The following is a 20,005-nucleotide window of genomic DNA, read 5'->3' as shown; positions in this document are numbered from 1 at the left end:
CTAAATTGCTAACTGTGCCATTTCTAAAAGGATATTCTTTTGAAAATTGAAGTGAGTGAATGAATGCTAGTGAGTTATTTTCCAATTCCACGAGCCGAGGTGCTGCTAAGCAATTAAAAAGTGAAACCAGGTAAATCAGTCCAAGTTGCAACTCTGGTGTAAAACATCTGAATTTTTATTTCAAAGCAGAATGAGAAACACAGTTTTTCTTAGTAAACTAACTATATCAGAAACTACAGAGAAGACCTGGCCAGGGGGGAAAAAACTGTCATATTTGTACATGGAATGTAAAAACATCAGAAACGAGGGGAAAATGGCAAAACGGTACGGATTAAATTATCTAATAAAAAAAGCAATATCTTTAAAGGACAGTGTAACATAAACGTGAACAATACTTCACTCACAAATTTTTTTTTTTCCTCTTCTAACCGAGGCAGATTCCACATCAAAACCCCTAGGCTCATCTCCTATCTACACCGTCTGCGAAAAAAACCCCAAACCATCTTGAAATACGACTGCAACATTTTTGAAAAAACACCCCCCCCTAAAACAAGAAGCTTCTCCTCACTTGGCGTCCAGCTTGGCCATTTCCTGAAGGTATATTCCGATGCTCTCGCTGTCGAACAGAACAAAGTAAATGTTTTTCAGCGAGGAGGCGGTGGACGACACAAAGTGGTTGGAGATGGCCTTGAGGATGAGCTGGGCCGCCGTTTGCTTTGGGAATCCGTTCCTGTGTTGGAGAGAGTGTCCAAGATTAGAACGTGAATCTATAATCGGCGAGAGCCCCGGCACTGGAACACGTAAATGGATTGGAAGTTGGAAACCCTTATTAATGTTTTGCTTGCATCTGTGTTACTTCCTACCCTTTAGACACAAAAAGGCTGTTGTGAAAAAGGTCTTTTCCATGACCGTATCATTCCTGTCCAGCTTGAATTGCTTTTCCCAATCTCATGGTAAGTGTTGTGCAAATGTGACAAATATCCTTTGAGAAACGCTCCTCTGTTGTCAACAGAATCAAATTGTTTTATTTCCTGGTGTAATGTCATCAAATATACCCTTGATTTTAATGAATGTTCCGATTGGTTGTCAGTATGCATAGTTACTGAGGTGGTCTGTTAGACGGTAACTGACAGACTGAAGTAATCAAAATCGCCATGCTAATTTGCCGATGGCTGTCGAAGTTCCAACACTGGATACATTTTCCGCAAAGATTTAAAAATATCACTATGCCGTGAATGACACAATTGGAGGGAATGATTAGGCTCAGTCTGTCTTCCAAGCTTGCTTTGCAGTCACCATTTTCAGAAGGTGGACTACAACTAGCATCAAAGACTTTTGCGTAATTTGACATTGAAGAAAAGCTGTACAAACTGAAAGGTAAGTGACTCTAAACTTGTCTAGTTAAACAAATAAGCAGAGCCAGACATCCCCCAGATTTCCTTAGGTAATGCCAACCATATGGACCTAACAAGGTTTTCCTTTTATGTCTTGAGGGTCTAAGGCTGGTGGAGCTGGGTAGGCTATGTAGAATAGGTAGGCCTGTTGTGTCTGGATAAAATCAGCTTTTGTATGTCTTGTGCCTTTCCTGATGTTTGTCCTATATCATTCCTCCCTCTCAGTAAAGTCCTTTGAGACAGGCATGCCATAAAGAGCTATAGAAATAAACTTGAACCCAACTTGAACCTCAATCTGCTGACAACAGGCGGAGCAAGGGGGCCACTTAAGCAGCTATGACAACTTAGAATAGCCATCAAAAAGTGAAAACTGACTTAGCCGTGGTGACATACTTGTCAGCTCTGTGTGGCAAATAAAATAAGTGACTCGGCCACGGACAAACAGCCGCGATCTTTTATCCTAGGGGGATCTAGGTGGGTCTAACGAGACAAACGCATGAGGAGCTTTTCCCGGCTGAACTGTAACCACAGCATCAGGTTGTAAAGGAGCTGAAAGTGGAGCGCGTGGGCGGTGGCTCACCGTCCGGCGGGCAGCGAGGGGAAGGCGACAGACTTCAGCTTCTTCTCCTCGGCCGCCGAGAGGCAGTTCTTCACCGTCTTCTCCAGCTGGTCCTCGCACTTCTCCGAGCCCCACTGAGGAACGTTACAGTGGATGACGAAGCGTGCCGCCATGCCACTGGCCTGGCTCACTGCCACTGCACAGAGATTAGGACAATTCTTTCATTAGAGCCTGATGAATGGGTTGCTTCATTCAGCTGAGACACAGCAACCTGGCATTTGGGGGGGGCAGCGTTATCCAAAGTGCATTACCGTGTCATGAGCAGCGATTTCAATTTGTCCCACCTCTTATCCTCTCCTACCTTAAAAAGAAAAATCTGGATAAACCGGTTCCCTCTCGTGTAATTGCGGTTGACGTCTAGTGTTCTTTTCCTTTTATTGGATGAAATCAAAGCATACACTCAACTACACTAAAATCAACTAATTTATATATCAACTGCAGCACATATTTCTCACATTTTGTACGTGCGTAGAGTTGATTGTACAGTATTAGTGTGAGCTGAACTGATCATTTTTATTTGTATTAACGTGAACTGCAGTGCAGAAATCGGTAGATTTGCTGCCCTGTTTGTTGCCTGTGCCCTCCTCAATTTGTAATGCCAAGTGGGAGATATCCGAGCCTATAAAAAAGCCCCCGCGTAACAGTTGGCAGCCCAGTCGACAGCTCGTATTTACAGTCACTTTGGTATGATATGAATGCGGCATGAGATCCTGATGATTCTCTGTGCTTGTCAAATAGCCAGAGAGCAGCCTCTCCATACCTGATGCCACCTCCAAGGGCCCCTGTGCTTTTCGCAGCTCCTTCACGGCATCCAGGAACTCTCGGCCGCCAGCTTTCTCCAGAGCATTGCCTGCCAACAAGACCGCAGCAGCAACAGGTAAGCAGGAGAGAACTAGATATGCAATGGGTTTTCCTCAACTGATTCATTAATATCATATACATAATGATTATTATGCCCCACGTACCCACTCCATCTTTGAGGTCCATCTCGGCATTTGTAGGGTTAATTATTCCCTCAACCTTGATTGTCCCGATTTTGCCGATTTCACTCTCTGTTAAGGAAAGCTGTGAAAGTACAAAGTCGTTAACACAGTTTGAGCAAACAAATGCTTTTCTTGCCTTGTTATGATGATGCACTCGGGCTCGACTGATCTTATGATGATGCACTAGAGCTCCACTGATCCATGTGTTGGCCTCATATATTGTCCACTTGATCAATGCTACACTGATTGTATATGAGAAGAGCTTAACCTGAACTGATTCTAATGAGACATTTTTGATTGGATTCCACAAATAAGCACCAACATGTTTTATTGTTATTGTAAAATATTGCTGCAAAATATCAGGTTATCAGTTATCCCCCAAAAAGTTCAAAACCCATACTAAGCCCCTCGAAACCCAAATCAACAATAACTTTCTAACTATGTAATTTAGGGTCTTATGTTACATAATAGTAAGCATCAAAAAGTATTAGAAATTAGTTTAAATTACAATTCGAAATTAAGTTTTTGTAATATTTCGTGATACTGGGTTTGAATTGGGTTATGGGTTATGGTCGAGACGTATTACACAAACTCTGCACACCAATCAGGCTGAAGTGCCTCTACCCTGCAAGTTCAAAAAATGCCTCTGAATGTATCGGCAGACACGCCCCTAATAGTTTCAGAGCAGAGAATACTGCTTAGTTTTTATGATTTTGAAACCTAATTTGATATACTTGACGGCATTTTGAATCTTTCAAATTTGGCTGGGTGAATAACACATTTTTCTGTGGAGTGACAAACTCAAAACACAAAACACACTCATCCCAGTGGCAGATATGTTACCTTTTGGCCAAGGAACAGGCTTTTTGCTGAGAGGATGGTGAATCCGTCTCCTGGACCATCTTCGGCTGTGGAGTTTGGTGCCTCTTTGTCGTTTTCCGCGTTCTTTGGAAATAAAACTGTATGTTTGAATTCCATTTACATGATTATATGATGACCAGATTTACAGCTAAAACAAATAGTGAAAGGAATACACACGTTTCATGGACATTGACAACTGTCTACCAGTGACACATGGATGAGTGTCTATGTCATCACAGGTGAGTTGATCAATGGGCTAATCTTAACTTATGATGTATATTCATGCTAGGGATGTTAACCGTTTAACCGTTAACCAACATGATTCATTTTGACCGATTAACACTAGGAGTTAACCAGTTGTCTTCACATTCTTCTTTAATTAAGTCTCTGCACTGTGTGTCGATTGTTGAGCAGCAGGATCAATTGTCCGGTTTAAAAGTATCAGGTCATTAGCGTTACAACACGTACGAGTTCGGAGAAATTGTGTTTTTTGTTTTGTTTTTGTTTTTAACTAACGTTTTCCAAATGGGACATGTGGGATGGGATGACTGTCTGTCATGGTGAGTTACAGAGCTAAGTTACTGCATCGCCAAATTACAAACATGATATGATGCGCACATTGACGCAGAGCGAGTTATTTTATTTATTTATTTATTTCAGGGACAGTGCAACATTAATGAACATTTTCATGTAAATGTGCCGGATTATAGCTTTAGCTAGTTTCCATCCGCAGTCCCTCGACAGGTGAGGTCCAGAAAAGTTTAAAAGAAGAAATAAGAAAATTAGTGCATACGTAGGGCATTCATACACATACAGCAATGTAAATGACACATACATACACATAGGGTAAACACAAACAACACAACACAAATGAAACAAAAACAGGGAACATTAGGGACATTAACCAAGGTGGACACAGGACTTTCAAGGACATACAATAACAACACATAAAACAAAAAGGTTTAAATGTGATCGCAGGTTTGATTTGATCTGAGCCATGACTTTAACAGCCCCTTAAAGGTGTGAAAGCTGTTACTCTCTCTGACTGACATTGGTAGGCTATTCCATAGTTTGCTGCCCCCATAGGACAAAACATTTTGTCCGATAGAGGACCGTCTCAGAGGTAGTTCACAGTCGCCTCTCGACGAGCTTCGCGTGATGTTCTGGGTAGCTCTCCGTTTGATAAAGCATTCTAAAGGGAGGTGGTGCTAGCCCATGAAGAACCTTATAAATCATACAAGCAATTTTAAATTTTCTATAATTGTCGAAGCTGAGGAGCTTATACTTTAGAAGTATATTGCAATGATGGTAAGATATAGGTTTCTTATCCAAAATTTTCAGGGCCTTTTTATATAGAGACTCGATGGACTTCAAGGTGGTTGCTCCTGAGAAGGACCAGCTCGTGAGGCAGTAGTCTATATGTGCAAAAATCATTGAGTGAAGAAAGGTTAGAGCCGCACTGTCAGTCAGAGATGCTCTAATCTGCCTAAAATTGCAGAGATTGAATTTTAGAGTGTTCGATACCCTTTTAATATGACTCTTGAAAGAGTCATATTAAGAGTTAGATGCATTTCTATGCATTGATGAACGACTTGTGTTGTGCCGGCTGTGCTGATATTGTGGCGCTGCCCCAGCTCATGTACTGGAAACAATGTCACGAGTCACGACAATCTAGTGGTTTATTTAACCCATTGATACCTGATGCAGCATTTGCGTGTATATCCCTCATTTGTGTGCGTATCCCTTTAAGACCGCGAACCGCGTTAAACGCGGTTCGCGGTCTTAAAGGGATACACACACAAATGCTGCATCAGGTATGAATGGGTTAAGAATATCAGAGCATACTGTAGCTACGTGGTCAGAGATGGTGTCAGTCAGTCCGAGCGCTCAAACAAGTCGGGAGGCAAAGATAGCGTTGCGCCAACTTCGCCAGCAGGAGGAATGCATTCTAGAGATTAGGCTACATTTGAATCTTGAATCGTTAACGACCGGTTAGGGTCAGTTGTCGGTTAGATATAGTTATAATAATCCTGAAGCCCTGACAGGATGAGTTTTCAAGACAATGTGCCTCAAGTAATTGATACTACAGGACATCTGTAATGTTTATGGCCAGTTTGCATGGGATAAGCGATCAGAGCATTTGCACCAAAACATGTACCATGCATCATCAGTACATGTCTCAGTTTTGGGGTGAATGCCACTTTCAAGTGAAATTTGAGCTGATTCTCCTTCCCCAGTGACATAGTTTTTGCATGGGACTAGTTTGACCCCACCTGATCCTGTAAAACTAATCCCGTCCACAAGAGGCTTATTTCTACTGACCCTCGGCTTGCGGCCCGGTTTGCCTTTGGGCTTTTTGATGGGCTTCTTCATGGCCTTGGAGCGTTGCTCTCGCTTCTCGGGGACCGTCACGGCGTCCACCTTCACCCGGGCTCCCCTCTTCTTGGAAAGCAGCTCTGGGTGGATCCGAGGCAGAACCCCTCCATTCGATATGGTCACACCTCTCAGAAGCTTGAGGGCGAGAAGTCACAGAATAACAAAAAAAAACATGGCGTCAATGTATTCACCTTGTAAAAATGGGCACTAACTATAATTCATAGAATTGCATTCTTTGTACTTCACGTCCTCCATGCAAAACTACAGAGGCACCATTATATCACTACTACGGTCTTAAGTGAATGACGTAAGACTAACTTTATTGTTATGGTGAAGATGACAAATTCAAATTTCAACATTCGCATGTCTCAGGGTCTGACTTTGTACAACATATCCATGTGGTCCAGATCAGATTTTGAAAAAAATAAGACTCCATGCAGCTGTTGCTGTTCACGCTGAACAGCAAAAACATGAGATCTGTCATATTGGAGGAGGAGGGGGGGGGGGGGGAGACACACTTGCAGCCTTAGTTTGTTTCTTAGGGAGGGTACAAAAGGACGTCATTGAACTCATTGCACTTGATGTGGGGGTACAATGGGCCTTTTTCACAGCCGCCATTTTGTGTCTAAAAAGGAGGGTAAACACAGGTGCAACCAACTCACTAATTAGGGCCCCGGCACTGGAACACCTAAACGGACTGCAAGTTGGAAAGGAAACCCTAATTCATGTATTGGAGCACCTGTGCTACTTCCTGCCTTTAGGACACAAAATGGCTGCTGTGAAAAAGGCCAATTGGCTCTACAGTAGGAGATGTTGTGCACTGGCGGCCCTGGAGACCCAAAGTCACCACACAACTTTACTTTCATTTTGAAATCCTAAAAAAAATCTTATTTCGAAACAGGCATACAATCGGAGCAAAGTGCACCCAAGGTCATGTAAATTCATTCAGTGTTCGGGGACCTTCTACTCTTACTACTCCTGAAGGAGTCCTGTTGCCTTTGTGCACATATCTATATTAAGAGAACACTTTGTGCACATATCTATATTAAGAGAACACTGGTGGGAGCTAAGTCAAGTGTCGGAGGTCGACTGCGGCTTCAGTTCTAATGATGTGTGCAGTTGGTAATGGTTGGGTTTTCAGCAAAGTGAAGTCTCTCTTCAAAGGGGAACACCGTTCGATTGAAGGGTTCCTCTTTTGTTATTCCTGTGGTGTAGGACAGTCCGATCGATGTCTGTGTCTCCCACAGGCCAAAGCCAGAGAAGACTGGAGCTGCACCAAAGAGAATTCATTTGGGAAGATGGTGAAGGTGACTTTGACAGCACAACAGCACCCTGGGGATTTTCCCGTATGGTTGCTGACGCTACAGTAGCGCTAAAATTCAGAAATGCAAAGAAATGTTCTGAGGCACTCGCTATGCGCTTCTGCGACCCTGCCTTCAGCGCTGCCCGCCTGGTGAAGGTAATGTTGCTCAAATGAATAGGCATGCTTTAAGATCAGTCTATCTGGGCCTCTTGTCCGGGTTTTAACTTTTTACATTATGATACAGCCAAGAAAACATTTTTTTTTACTTTACACTTCATATCTTGAGTACCTTGGGATTATTTCTTGCTATTTTTGCCTCTCCGAAGAGCACTTTTGTGTGAGGAAATACTTTCTGATCCTTCTGATATTTTCTGAGGCCCAGTTGACTCTTTGAGTCCCTCGATCTGTTCCTACTCTTTAGAAATAAAGTTAATTTGGCGAGATAAACTCCAACATCCTGTGAATCCTCAGACTTTATACCCGACGGCATCGCAAATCTGCTTCTTCGCTCTCTGTGTTCTAGTTTAGGGGAGAGTTCTTTATGTACAGATTAGAAATACTGAAAGATGGCCGCACACGATAACAATAACACACCTGAATCCTTCAAGAGAGCACCGTTCTCCGTTAAGAAACAGCCATGTGTCCTGTGTGTGTATGTAGGACATGTGACTTAACCACGGCTGCTCCAAGGCGAGGTTAACCAGTGACCACAGCCTGGTGGCAGTTCACGCCTGCTGAAACACTAGCTGCCACACACACACCATCTGGTGTCAACCGAAACCTGCATTAACTGCCTGTCTTGCCATACATATGTATGTGTTGGACTTCAGGAGAGGGACTTCTCCTGCGTTGAAATGCAATATTAAGGTGAAAGCGTAATGCCTTAAAGTTTTGCTGGTGTCATTTGTCTGTCAACCAGTGTTTGCATTTGTATGCAGGGGATTTTAATATATGCAATTAGCAAAGAAAAACAAAAATCAGCTGCAGATCAGACCGTACTCAGTCTTGCTGTGCATGTCTTATTTATAGACTTTAGATTTTATTTTATTTATTTGGGGGGGGGGGTTGGTTCAGCATTGTTTAATGTTTGACATTTGTGGACAACCTCATACACCGACGGCCCCAAACAGCATTGATAGCTAACTGCTAACTGTTGAAGAATGTTGAGCGGGGGGGGGGGGGGGTGTTGAATCCAGCATTCTCTGCTGTTCAGGAGAAACTTTTGGATCATAATCTGTTTTGATTGGTCACTTCCTGTGTGGAGAACACGTCCCACAAGTGTTCATTCCGACAACAAAATTTAATTTGTGCACATAGTGTAGGGTAAATATACAGTGTGTAAATTTGTGGGAGTGGGAGGTGCTTCTCTCTTGTAGCCCCGCCCCCTTATGATTTAGGATTACGAGTGTAATTTTATAGAAACATCTGCAGCTTTGACGTATTGCATCAAAATACCTGAGCTCTAAAAGTATACATAGAAATATGTAAAGCAGCCACTTGAGAGCCCACTTGTACAGTCGTGTTCCTGGTATTCTGTTACCTGGTTGAGCTCCTCATCGTTGGCCACTGCCAGCTTGATGTGCCTGGGAGTTATTCTGCCTTTCTTGTTGTCTCGTGCCGCATTTCCTGCCAACTCCAAGATCTCAGCTAAAGGGAGAGAACCATTATGTGGAATAATGGCATGCATGCAGTTTATGCCAAAATGACAGCAATGGCTTATACTGAGACATGCACAATATAAAAATATGTTTAAAAAAAAGTACAACAATTAGAAGAAAAAATATCTAAAAAAGATATTTGCAATACACAACATGGAAAAAATACAATATTAATAAATACACTATGGTATCGGCTCCTTCGGGGGCCGAAACCCCGCAACTCAGGTGTTGCGTGGCCTCGCCCGCAGCTCGGCTGCTGCGTGGCCTTGCCTGCTCTTATGGCATGCGCAACTGCATCACTGTCACTGATGATGTCACAATGCCTATGACGTCACTGATGATGTCATTGTGACATCAGTGATTATTGACCAAAATCATCTTATGACATCACTGATGATGTCATAGGCATCGTGACATCATCAGTGCCTATGACATCATCAGTGACGTCATAAGATGATTTTGGTCAATAATAGGCATCGTGACATCATCAGTGGGACAAAAATGTAAACAGACAGAGCCAACTTGCTCACTTTTATATAAAAAAAAATTGAAGATTACAGTGTAAACATGCAAAATATGCTTTGTATGATCAACATGATAGCAAATGACTGAGTGTGTTTGTGTGTTTTGACGCCGACCGACCTGCCAGGTACTCGATGACGGCTGCCATGTAGACGGGCGCCCCCATGCCGATGCGGTACTTGTGCGTCCCGGTGCGAAGGTACCTCATCATCCTCCCCACGGGGAAGATGACGCCCGCCCTGGACGAACGGGACAGCTTGGTGGCCTTCTTCTTTCCTCCTCGGGCTGACATCTTGCCTTAGCTCACTCTGGACGGAGGAAGCAGGTAGTGGGGGGGAAATAATAATGATGATAATAATAATAATAATAATAATAATAGATGATTTAATATGCGCTTAAAAAAAAGTTCTTCATATCAGGATATCATTGTCAAAGTAATTGTGATACCTTGGTGTATTAACTGTAAACAAATGAGACCATGGTGGAGATGATTGGTAGCTTCTTCTCACACCAGTAGTATTGTTGATGCTCACGTCTCACATGAAGACTACATTTCCCATAAACCCTGTTGCTTCATGCCCCCCCCCCCCACACACACACACACACACACACACAGAAGAGGGTCAACATGTTGGAAGTGATTTTTCCATCGACCTTTCACTCCTTTACACCATCTGCCTTTGCCAGAAACTCTGAAAGCTTTAGCTTTGGAAGAACAACACCCTCTTCCTGTTTTGTGCTGTAAAGCAATCTGCTGTTAAATGCAGTGTTAAGGCCAATCTTCATGGGCTCATTTATTTACAGGAATTCTCCTAAAGTCTCAAAAATAAATATTGTGCTAATCATGTATTAATGTTAAAACTATACATAGAGCACCATTAATGCCAGTGACTTCTAATATCATGGGTAGTTTTGGTGGCTACATGGGTGAGAGAGACTGTCCAAAAAGGTCCGAGGTTCAGCGATTCCCATCAGCAGCCGAAGTGTCACTGAGCAAGGAAGGCACTGACTCCTTATCTGCTTATCATTGTACGTTGTTCTGGACTTTGAACATCAGCTAAATTACCCAACTGTAAATGTACGCATTATGCACATGGCTTTGCAAATCACTTGTTTTAATTGTAAGAGTTTAAATGTGTGGAATACACAATACAAGGTGCTAAGGCAACGGTTTTTTATTTGGATTGGATCTGACAAGTAATGACAGCACCAATTTTAACTGTCAATCTTTAACTCCAAATGTTTTTCCTGTGTCAAACCGGTATGTTAGTGAGAACATTATTATTATTATGGACCCTGTCATGTGCAACTGACAGCTGCACTGCCTGGCATACATACACTCACTGTTGTAGTTTGAATACATCAATCCATGGTGTAACACCAGCAGAATAGCAGGCAATCAGCAGAAATGCCACTGTAAATCCAACAGGAATAGGCATAAAACTGAATTATGAAGCATTTGAAAATGAGAACCCTTGAGACTCTGCCAGATCTTTTTCATTCAAAACCTTCTTCTGTTCTTATTGCAACCTCCAGCAATAAATAAACCATCAGACAGAGACGCTGTGAATGAGAATTTGTTTAAAACAGACTTCTCATTGAGAGATTAACATAAATTATGCACGGGTATAAGTGATTTAACATGAAGTGTGTTGCATTATACAGTCATAATGGTGATGTATATTGAGGGGGGGATGTATATCTCGTCAGAATAAAAAGCTGTTGCAGTGATGTCAGGTCCAAATCATTTAAGGGGTGTTCTAAACGAAGCCGGGGCGTTTTTATTCAAACCATATGTTCGCCAAGGATGTAACGTTACAGCAGGAAAGGTTACCGCTTCCCGAGAGAGGTTTCCATGTAAACAAGCTCCTCCAGTCCTGGAGTGACACTGCCAGGCTGTGCGGCCTGTACAAATCCTACTACATCGTTTTGCATGTATTCAAAAATACGATGTGACTTCAACGCCGCCGCTGACATATAAATGGCGGAGTTATTATCGTTATAGCACATTTGAATGTTTGCTATCTTCGACGCACTAATGTCGCGCACAAGCGAGAGAAAAACATTTTGGAATGCGATCGGGCCACCTATACTGTACTTGAACCTACAGTGCAAAGCAACAGCACGGGCGTTTAGCTAACCGACAGGGCTGTTTCGGTCATATAACATCGAAGAAAAAACAGACAATTTCACGTTTTATGTGTAATATGTGCGCTAATCCAGTAGGGAGGGAGGGAGGGCGACCGTGGGGATTTGTTCGTGGAATTTTGCCTGCGTGCGTGTACGCGATTATTTTTCTGCACACCTTTTTACACCGCGGGGCCTCGCGCTTGCTTTGACTAGGCTATATATAATATTGCACAATAGAGACGTTAATAACCGTCACATTTTTTGAAACGAACGCCCTCCCTCGTCCTCCTCATTTTTCGCCTCCAATCCATTGCATTTGTGTGCGTGTTGTGCGTGCGTGCGCGTGTAATCTCATCAGACATGGAAAGTAAAACGCGTCCCTGTGTGAATCCGGATATGCGTCGCGAGGCATGAAGCAAAATGCTAAAATTCCTCCCAAGTTTCTACCTGTTTTGACGTCCTTTCACACGAAAACAACGGACGTCCTCCTCTCCGGAAGAAAACAAAACCAATGCCCCGAGGAATGACCGTAGGCTTTTTCGCTGTATTTGTTCGCTGTCCTTGCGTGCGTATCGTGTTTCCCTCAACGTTAAAGAAAAAACAAGTCGACTCCGGGCCAGAAGCAGCAGCAGCGTCGTCTGTTGGAAGGGAGGCTGGGCTCTGTCGGTTACTGGCTCTCTCTGTGCTACTGATGCTGCAAAGGGGAAAAATTCACAGTGAAAACGCCCCCTTAACATGGCTTCACTTCACTTTGGAAAAATGGTGGTTGGAATTTGGAACGCCGTGTGCTGCTGACGGCTGAAAAAGATAGCGCGTACGTGCAGTTCGTCTGTGTGTTAATATTGCGTTATTATTAATACATATTGGGAGAGGGAAATGACATTTGCAATAAGCGGTATGCATGCATGGTGTCCACTGTCCAGCAGAGCCAAAACGCTGCCCCCTAAACATGACCGAGCCAGCCTTCAAACCTTCAAACCAGGCCTTGGTTTACGCCGAAGGTAATTTTTCAATCAAACCCATGCAGTCGCCAATAAAATGTTGTTGGCATTTTACGTTTCTGCAAACCACGGATATGTTCAATATCAGCGTTTCTGAACCAAAAACACGTTTATCAACATACATTGATTAGGCTAGATCAACATTTCAACAAGTCCTGAGTCCAACCACAGTAAATGTCTTACAATTTGGAGACCTACCTCATACATAAATACCTAAAACAACTTTTGGTCAGTTTTGCCACAACATGCCAGGTGGGAAATGTTGAATTATCGTACCTGAGGGTGAAAAGTATCGTTTTTGGAGCTTCTTCTCCTTCTCCTTCTTTATGGCTTTCTGGCAGATAGATAGACTCATCTTCCACCATTTACTTATATAGCCTCAGCCAGGATGGATTTATGACATCACTGATGACATCGCAATTGCTCGAGTGACATCACTGATGACATCACAACTGCTCGAGTGACATCACCGGCGATTACATCACAATTGCTGTGATTTATGACATCACTGATGATGTCACAAAGAGACACAACCCGCAAAATCGTGACTATAACCACCACCCGCCCGCTTAGGCAATTTTAATTACGATGATTTAAATCTAATTTTTATAAATCACAACATTCAACTTTCCATTTTTAAATGAGGTGCTTTTTACTTTCAAAGTAAATTTTACACCAGTAAGTAGGCTACTTCCACTGAGGTAAAGGAACAGCAAAATAATAACTACTTGAGTAGGAAATTCTAGATATCTATCTACCAGGGAACTCAACTAAAATGACTTTGTCCTAGGGGACATGTCACATGAATGCATGATTGGCTGCAAAGACGTGAGAAGACATGTATAAACAGACAGATATAGGATCTATATTAGTATATTGATTACAACTAAGTGTCACAAAATGATCAAATTATCATACATTATGGAATGTTGGCGTTATTGATCGTACATCGTACAGTGGGAGGAATTATTATCTTACAAATACGATAATTATCGTACACCTGGCAACGCTGACTTTGGTAATGGTTGGTCAACTAAAACAACGTGGTTGGCTTAAATAACAAAAACATTAAATGTGACTTGAAATACACGAGCTCTCTGGCGTGATTGAAAAGGGAGTAGGCTATCTAGAAATGTTATATGCAATGCATTTTTGATTCACGCTTTGCAGAAATGTAAAATGACAACATTTTATTCTGGGCTGCTGATCCAGCCTTCCAACCAGGCCTTAGTGATTTTGACTTGATAAGGTGAAGAAAGGCTTCCCAGCATGACTGTAGGTTGAACAGGTAGCTTTACTGAAAGTCTAAATAAAAAGGTTTTGAACTTGCAGGCTTTGAAAACTGAATCAGACAGATGATACTCCCAGCCTGCTTCATGCATCAGAAGGGAAATCACTGGGGGACCAGAGACAGTCAGAGGAGCCAATCAGATCACTTGACTCCATCTTTGATCTGTCAAAGCCAATATCGTCATGAAGAAAAGGGGGGATGATGACAGCCATACACCCTCAGTGAGTATGGTGCTATGTATTACTCAGGCTAGCCATTTATTCAAGTTTAACATTGCTGAATCGAGTGCATTGACTGTATATTAGTGTAAAGAAAACGATGATATGTGCATGGTGTGTAATACATTGTTTGACGTGGGGTTTTGCATGTTCGATACCAATAGAGCTCGACAGTCATGTGGGGTTTCTTGCCCCAGAAGTGAATTCCCCATTGATTTTCTCCATAGACATTTAGAAAAATCCTTATATAACGAGTTTTGCAAACCACGGATATGTTCAATATCAGCGTTTCTGAACCAAAAACACGTTACATATCAACATACATTGATTAGGCTATATCAACATTTCAACAAGTCCTGAGTCCAACCACAGTCACAGTTTGAAAATGTCTTCCAATTTGGAGACCTACCTCATACATAAATAAAACAACTTTGGTCAGTTTTGCCACAACATGCCAGGTGGGAAATGTTGAATTATCGTACCTGAAGGTGAAAAGTATCGTTTTTGGAGCTTCTTCCTTCTCCTTCTTCTTTATGGCTTTCCGGCAGATAGATAGATGCCTTGCATCTTCCACCATTTACTTATATAGCCTCAGCCAGGATGGATTTATGACATCACTGATGACATCGCAATTGCTCGAGTGACATCACTGATGACATCACAATTGCTCGAGTGACATCACCGGCGATTACATCACAATTCCTGTGGTTTATGACATCACTGATGATGTCACAAACAGACACAACCCGCAAAATCGTGACTATAACCACCACCCGCCTGCTTAGGCAATTTTAATTACGATGATTTAAATCTAATTTTTTAGAAATTTTGACATTTAGAAAAATCCTTATATGAGTTTTAAGGCTTGAACCAAGCCAAGCAGTCTTCCAGAGAATCGTGAGTGACCATAAAACATTTCACTTTCAGCAAAAACAAAAAATAAATGCAGGAAAAAGATCGAAAATTCGGTTGGCTTGGTTCAAGCCTTAATCCTTAAAGGATTTTTCTAAATGTCTATGGAGAAAATGAATGGGGAATTCACTTCTGGGGCAAGAAACATCACATGACTGTCGAGCTCTGACTGAAATTGCAGAACGGCCATACAGTATGTTGTGACAAGGTTCAATCTTTCAAATTGAAAATTGTCATGCCGAAAAGCATTTAGTGTTTCACTCAGAACTGTGATCTCTCGCGTGTGCGCACGTGCGCGCACACACACACACACATATGTACGCGTGCGCACACACACACATACGTATACACACAAACAAACACACACACACACACACACCCCTTGGTTGTGAAACTCTGGATAGGGTGACCTGGTGCCTGGTGGTCATCAGGTTAACTGGAAGGTCTTGACACTGGCTGGCTTGAGCAAGACACCAGCTCCAGGCCTGGCTGCTGTTCTGTAGCTGACCTTGACTTCTGGCCTCTCTGTGGAGAGGGGGGAGGAGGGAGAAAAGAGAGCAGGAAATAATGAAATATGTTCATTACATTGACCTTCTCACAGCAGCCATTTTGAACACTCAGGTCAGGAAGCAACCTAGAAGTCATCTCACGTGTTCAGATCCAACGTCTTACGTCAGCAAGCTTCCAGCGACGGAGCATCTATGGCTGCAGCCCCTGCAAGACTAACCTAGAAGTACAACCCCGCTACTGTAGCCTAGCTACTACACACAAACATTCACCATTCCCCACTGAAAAGGATATGGACATAAGAATCCAGAGGGCAGGGCAGGCTATAGGTTAACATTTTAATATATTTGACCTGAATGAATGACGGCAGAAAAATGTATATATATATTTGTAATGCTCTCTCTCTGTCTTTGGGGCGCGACTTCAGAATCGCATGGCTGTTATTCTAACTATAGATTGTACTTACTAATTTTTGTCTGCATGCATCCACAGAGAATCGGATCGAGAGCCGTACCAGCTGATGGGGGCGGAGTTACCAGCTGATGGGGGCGGAGTTTCTGCTGGCAGATGAACGGGGAGCTGTCGTTGCAGGAAACATGGCGGGAAGGTAAACATTGTTCATCTGCGTATGTAACGGCTTTGTGTTGGTGGTACTTGCAGCAACCCATGTTAAGGGCTTGCTCAGGGGTGGATTCAAACTGCCGACCTTCGGCTTACGGGATGGACACGCTAACCACTGCACCAAGAGAGCTAGCTCCCTTGGCGGAGCTGATTAACGTGCCTTTATACTGGGGGAGTGAGTTTAACCAACCTACTCGCTACCGCTCGGGACTCACGAGGAATCGGCGCTGATTCACTTCGGTTACACGTATAATACCCACATTGTAATGATACAAAGCTAGTTTGAAAAGCGGCAATGTTTTCCTTTAAGTTCAAGTTCATTTATTTCTATAACCCTTAACTCATTCACTGCCAATATCTGACTGGCATTTTTGGCACAGGCCAAGTATTTCCATAATGTTTGGTCATCTTTCAAGACCCACAGTAAATTCTGTACTAGGACTACAGTGATGTCCAATACCTCGAAATGAAGATCTAAGTCTCTACTTTCATCCCAAAAAGAAAGTTAGCTTTTAGCATGTTCTGTACTCTACTTATAACCCTTTTTATACACCCCATGTTCACCAAAAAAGCCTGTCTGGGAAGAGAAAAGGGAGAAAAAAGCATTTTTGTAAAAGGGCACAATCTCAGGCATAACTCACTCTCAATTCTTTTATTTTGAACTGTATTGACATCAGACATGTAAATATTATTCGTTAGGACACAAATGACAAAAAAAAAAAAAATATATATATATATATATACACACATGAAGTGCTTTTTTTTTACATTCAACAATACAGTTTACTCGGTGTGAGTGTGCAGACAGACAGACAGACAGACAGACACACCGACAGACAGACAGACAGACAGACAGACACACACACACACACACACACACACACACACACACACACACACACACACACACACACACACACGATCCCCCTTTTTAGATTTCTAACCCAACATAGGATAAGCAATAACCACGCCCTGTGGCGCTGGGATTGGCCAGGAGCAACACTGGAGGGCACGCAGCCCAGCGATTTCATGAACCAACTGAAGAGCTCTTGAGAAGGACAGCGGGCTGCTGTGAGTGCCTTCTGCCCGCTGCTGCCTAGCTGTTCCTGTGTTTATTTTTTATTTGTTCTGGTCATCGTCCTCGTCCCTGTCATATCAACTCTGCTATTTGATCGTTCCCGTTTTCCCCTCGGCTATTCAACACGTCCTCACCGCCCTCGCAAACTGATCGATCATTTCCTCATTCCTCCGATGATCAAACACATCTCTTGATTACTTTCTCCCGTTTTCTCATGGCTGGCACAGAGGAAGGCGACTCCAGCTCGTGCAATGGCGTTTCTCCTGTCTGCACAAGGAAGCGTTACCCGTTCTCTGCTTTCCCTCTTGCTCAATTTCAAAACAACAGCTGCGGTATGTGTTTGATCGCGTGCTGTCGGCTACCCTTTGAAGGCAGGGACCTGTGTCTGTGTGACAGGCTGGGCAAGTGTTTGCTGCAGGCGCTGCACCAATAAAAACAAAAACACGTCAAACACGTCCTTGGCGGGGAAGGCCATTGCTGATAACACGTCAAAGACGTCTTTGGCGGTGAATGAGTTAATCATAAGCAACTCAAAGGACAGAGAATGAGTCTAAAGGCTCAATTATGCTCAACGCTAAATACGGATAGCGACAGAGCGCGCAAATTTCCCCCGACGAGATTATATACAAATCAAATGATGGGAAATTTCACTGCACGAATGACACGATATTCGCCTCATCGCCCATTCGCTGGAGTTGACATTTTTCAACATTGGCAAATAATTTGCACGGTCAAACTTGTGCGAGTAAAGCTTTGTTTCACCTTGGTGTGAAGGCATAACAACAATCAATACAGATCATGCCAACAAAAAGCAGACACACAATAACAAGTTTTAGCAAGATATACGTAAGGGATAATGGATAGTGAGCCGGTGATTACTGGCGAAATAATGACCGACAGGTGAATGATTGAGCCCGACGCGCAGCGGAGGGCTTAATCATTCACCTGAAGGTCATTATTTCCAGTAATCACCGCCTCACTATCCATTATCCCGCTTAGAACACGGCCTACAACTAAATCATTCAATAATCTGACAAAAATAATTATTCAAATAGATTTTTTAATAGCGTTTTCAACGACAAAGCGGTTTCATTCGTAATTGGCACACAAGACACCACAGCTGCAACTGGTTGGCCTAATTAGTAGTGTCTTGCTGACAAAAGGCTCTTATCAACTGATTAATCCAGGTGTGGCAGAGCAGCGGTCGGTTGTCGAGAAATAATGACCGGTGAATCTTGTTGATTGACCAATCAGAATCGAGTATTCAAGAGAGCCGTGTTCTAATGTACAATAACAGGCAGCTATTCTAGGCTAACCTACCCGGCAACACCAGCTTTGGACACTCAATGCATATTATAATACAAGGAAAATCTCCCAACAAACCCTTGTCTGGATTTGTTTTAAAGAAACCTCGGATGAGCCAAGTCAGTGAAGGTTGCCGCACCAGGATGGCTGAGCATGCCGGGACAGTGGACTGGACAGGAGGTATGGAGAATGACATGAAGCAAAGAGAAACATGGAGCCATGCTTGGCACTATACTATGTCCACACAGAAACAACATCCACAGCCAGGTGTTATAGACCTAACTTAGCTGCTGAATTGAAGCTGTTGTGGTTGTTGTTCCTGAGAATGAAATGGCCACAGTCTAAATAGGCTAATTAATCCTATAATAAGAATGCGATGTGTCTGTCTGTCTGTCTGTGTGAGCAGAATTGTGTTCGGCCACAGCTATGGCATCTTACGTGCGATTGGGCTGAATCTTTCAGGAAGTGTAAAGCCCAGTTTTACACCAATGATTCACAACGAGACAGTTTTAGCAGTAGCACATTGCAGGGAAAAGTTGCAGCAGTGTAAACTGGCCCGTCTCATCTCGACTCCAGCCAGCTGATGCGTCGACGATAGACCCTTTTCACGGGGGCCATTCTGTGTCGAAAAGGCAGGGTAAAGACAGGTGCAAGCAAAACACTAATTGCACATCTGTGTTTACCCTGCCTTTTCGACACAAAGTGGCCCCCGTGAAAAGGGTCTATTCAGCATGTCAAGTCGCAGGGCCTGGTTGCAATTAGTTGCAAGTTTCAACTCGTCACGTCATGAATCGTTGGTCTAAACTGGGCTTAAAGGGCACCACTGCGGCTGACCTAATAGAACCGGATTTTTGAATTGGGTAATTAGGGCCGACTGGGCAAACATGGCTAATTAGTGGCCGAAATGACTCAAGACAGGTGCAGCACCACGGAGAGCTCCAGAGTGGATTAGCCCACAGGTGCTCCAGAGAGGAGGAACACAGCTGAGTGGAGTTGTAATCAGCCAGGGCTATGAAACCCCTCTGGGAAGAGAGAGGAGAGGTTACATGCCAACTCTGTGAGCGAGGCCTGAATGAATATTCACACAGGGACCAGTATTCCACCAGCTAACTTAAGGGTGTTGGATCTAACAGCATCACTGTATTCTTTGTTTCTAAGTAGTAGGCTAGATACAGTATTACACACCTCTTTGACTTTATTCATTCATGCATGCAGTAAAGCAGGGA

The 20,005-nt window shown here is 43.1% G+C and overlaps 1 protein-coding gene across 1 annotated transcript; it reads right to left on the bottom strand.

Moving 5' to 3' along the window:
* Positions 1 to 154: 154 nt before the first annotated feature.
* Positions 155 to 12,509, bottom strand: macroh2a2 (macroH2A.2 histone). The gene is made up of 9 exons (XM_083650889.1): positions 12,294 to 12,509; positions 9,837 to 10,024; positions 9,077 to 9,183; positions 6,180 to 6,368; positions 3,840 to 3,941; positions 2,979 to 3,078; positions 2,774 to 2,863; positions 1,975 to 2,149; positions 155 to 730 (listed from the first exon to the last, which is right to left on the bottom strand). Exons 2-9 carry the CDS (start codon positions 10,006 to 10,008, stop codon positions 565 to 567), a joined length of 1,101 nt encoding a protein of 366 aa, XP_083507015.1. The 5' UTR covers positions 10,009 to 10,024; positions 12,294 to 12,509; the 3' UTR covers positions 155 to 564.
* Between the last annotated feature and the right edge of the window lie 7,496 nt (positions 12,510 to 20,005).

Source organism: Poromitra crassiceps, assembly GCF_964638095.1.
Source record: "Poromitra crassiceps genome assembly, chromosome: 14".
Classification (NCBI taxonomy): Eukaryota; Metazoa; Chordata; class Actinopteri; order Beryciformes; family Melamphaidae; genus Poromitra; species Poromitra crassiceps.
This window is presented reverse-complemented; position numbering and strand designations above follow the sequence as displayed.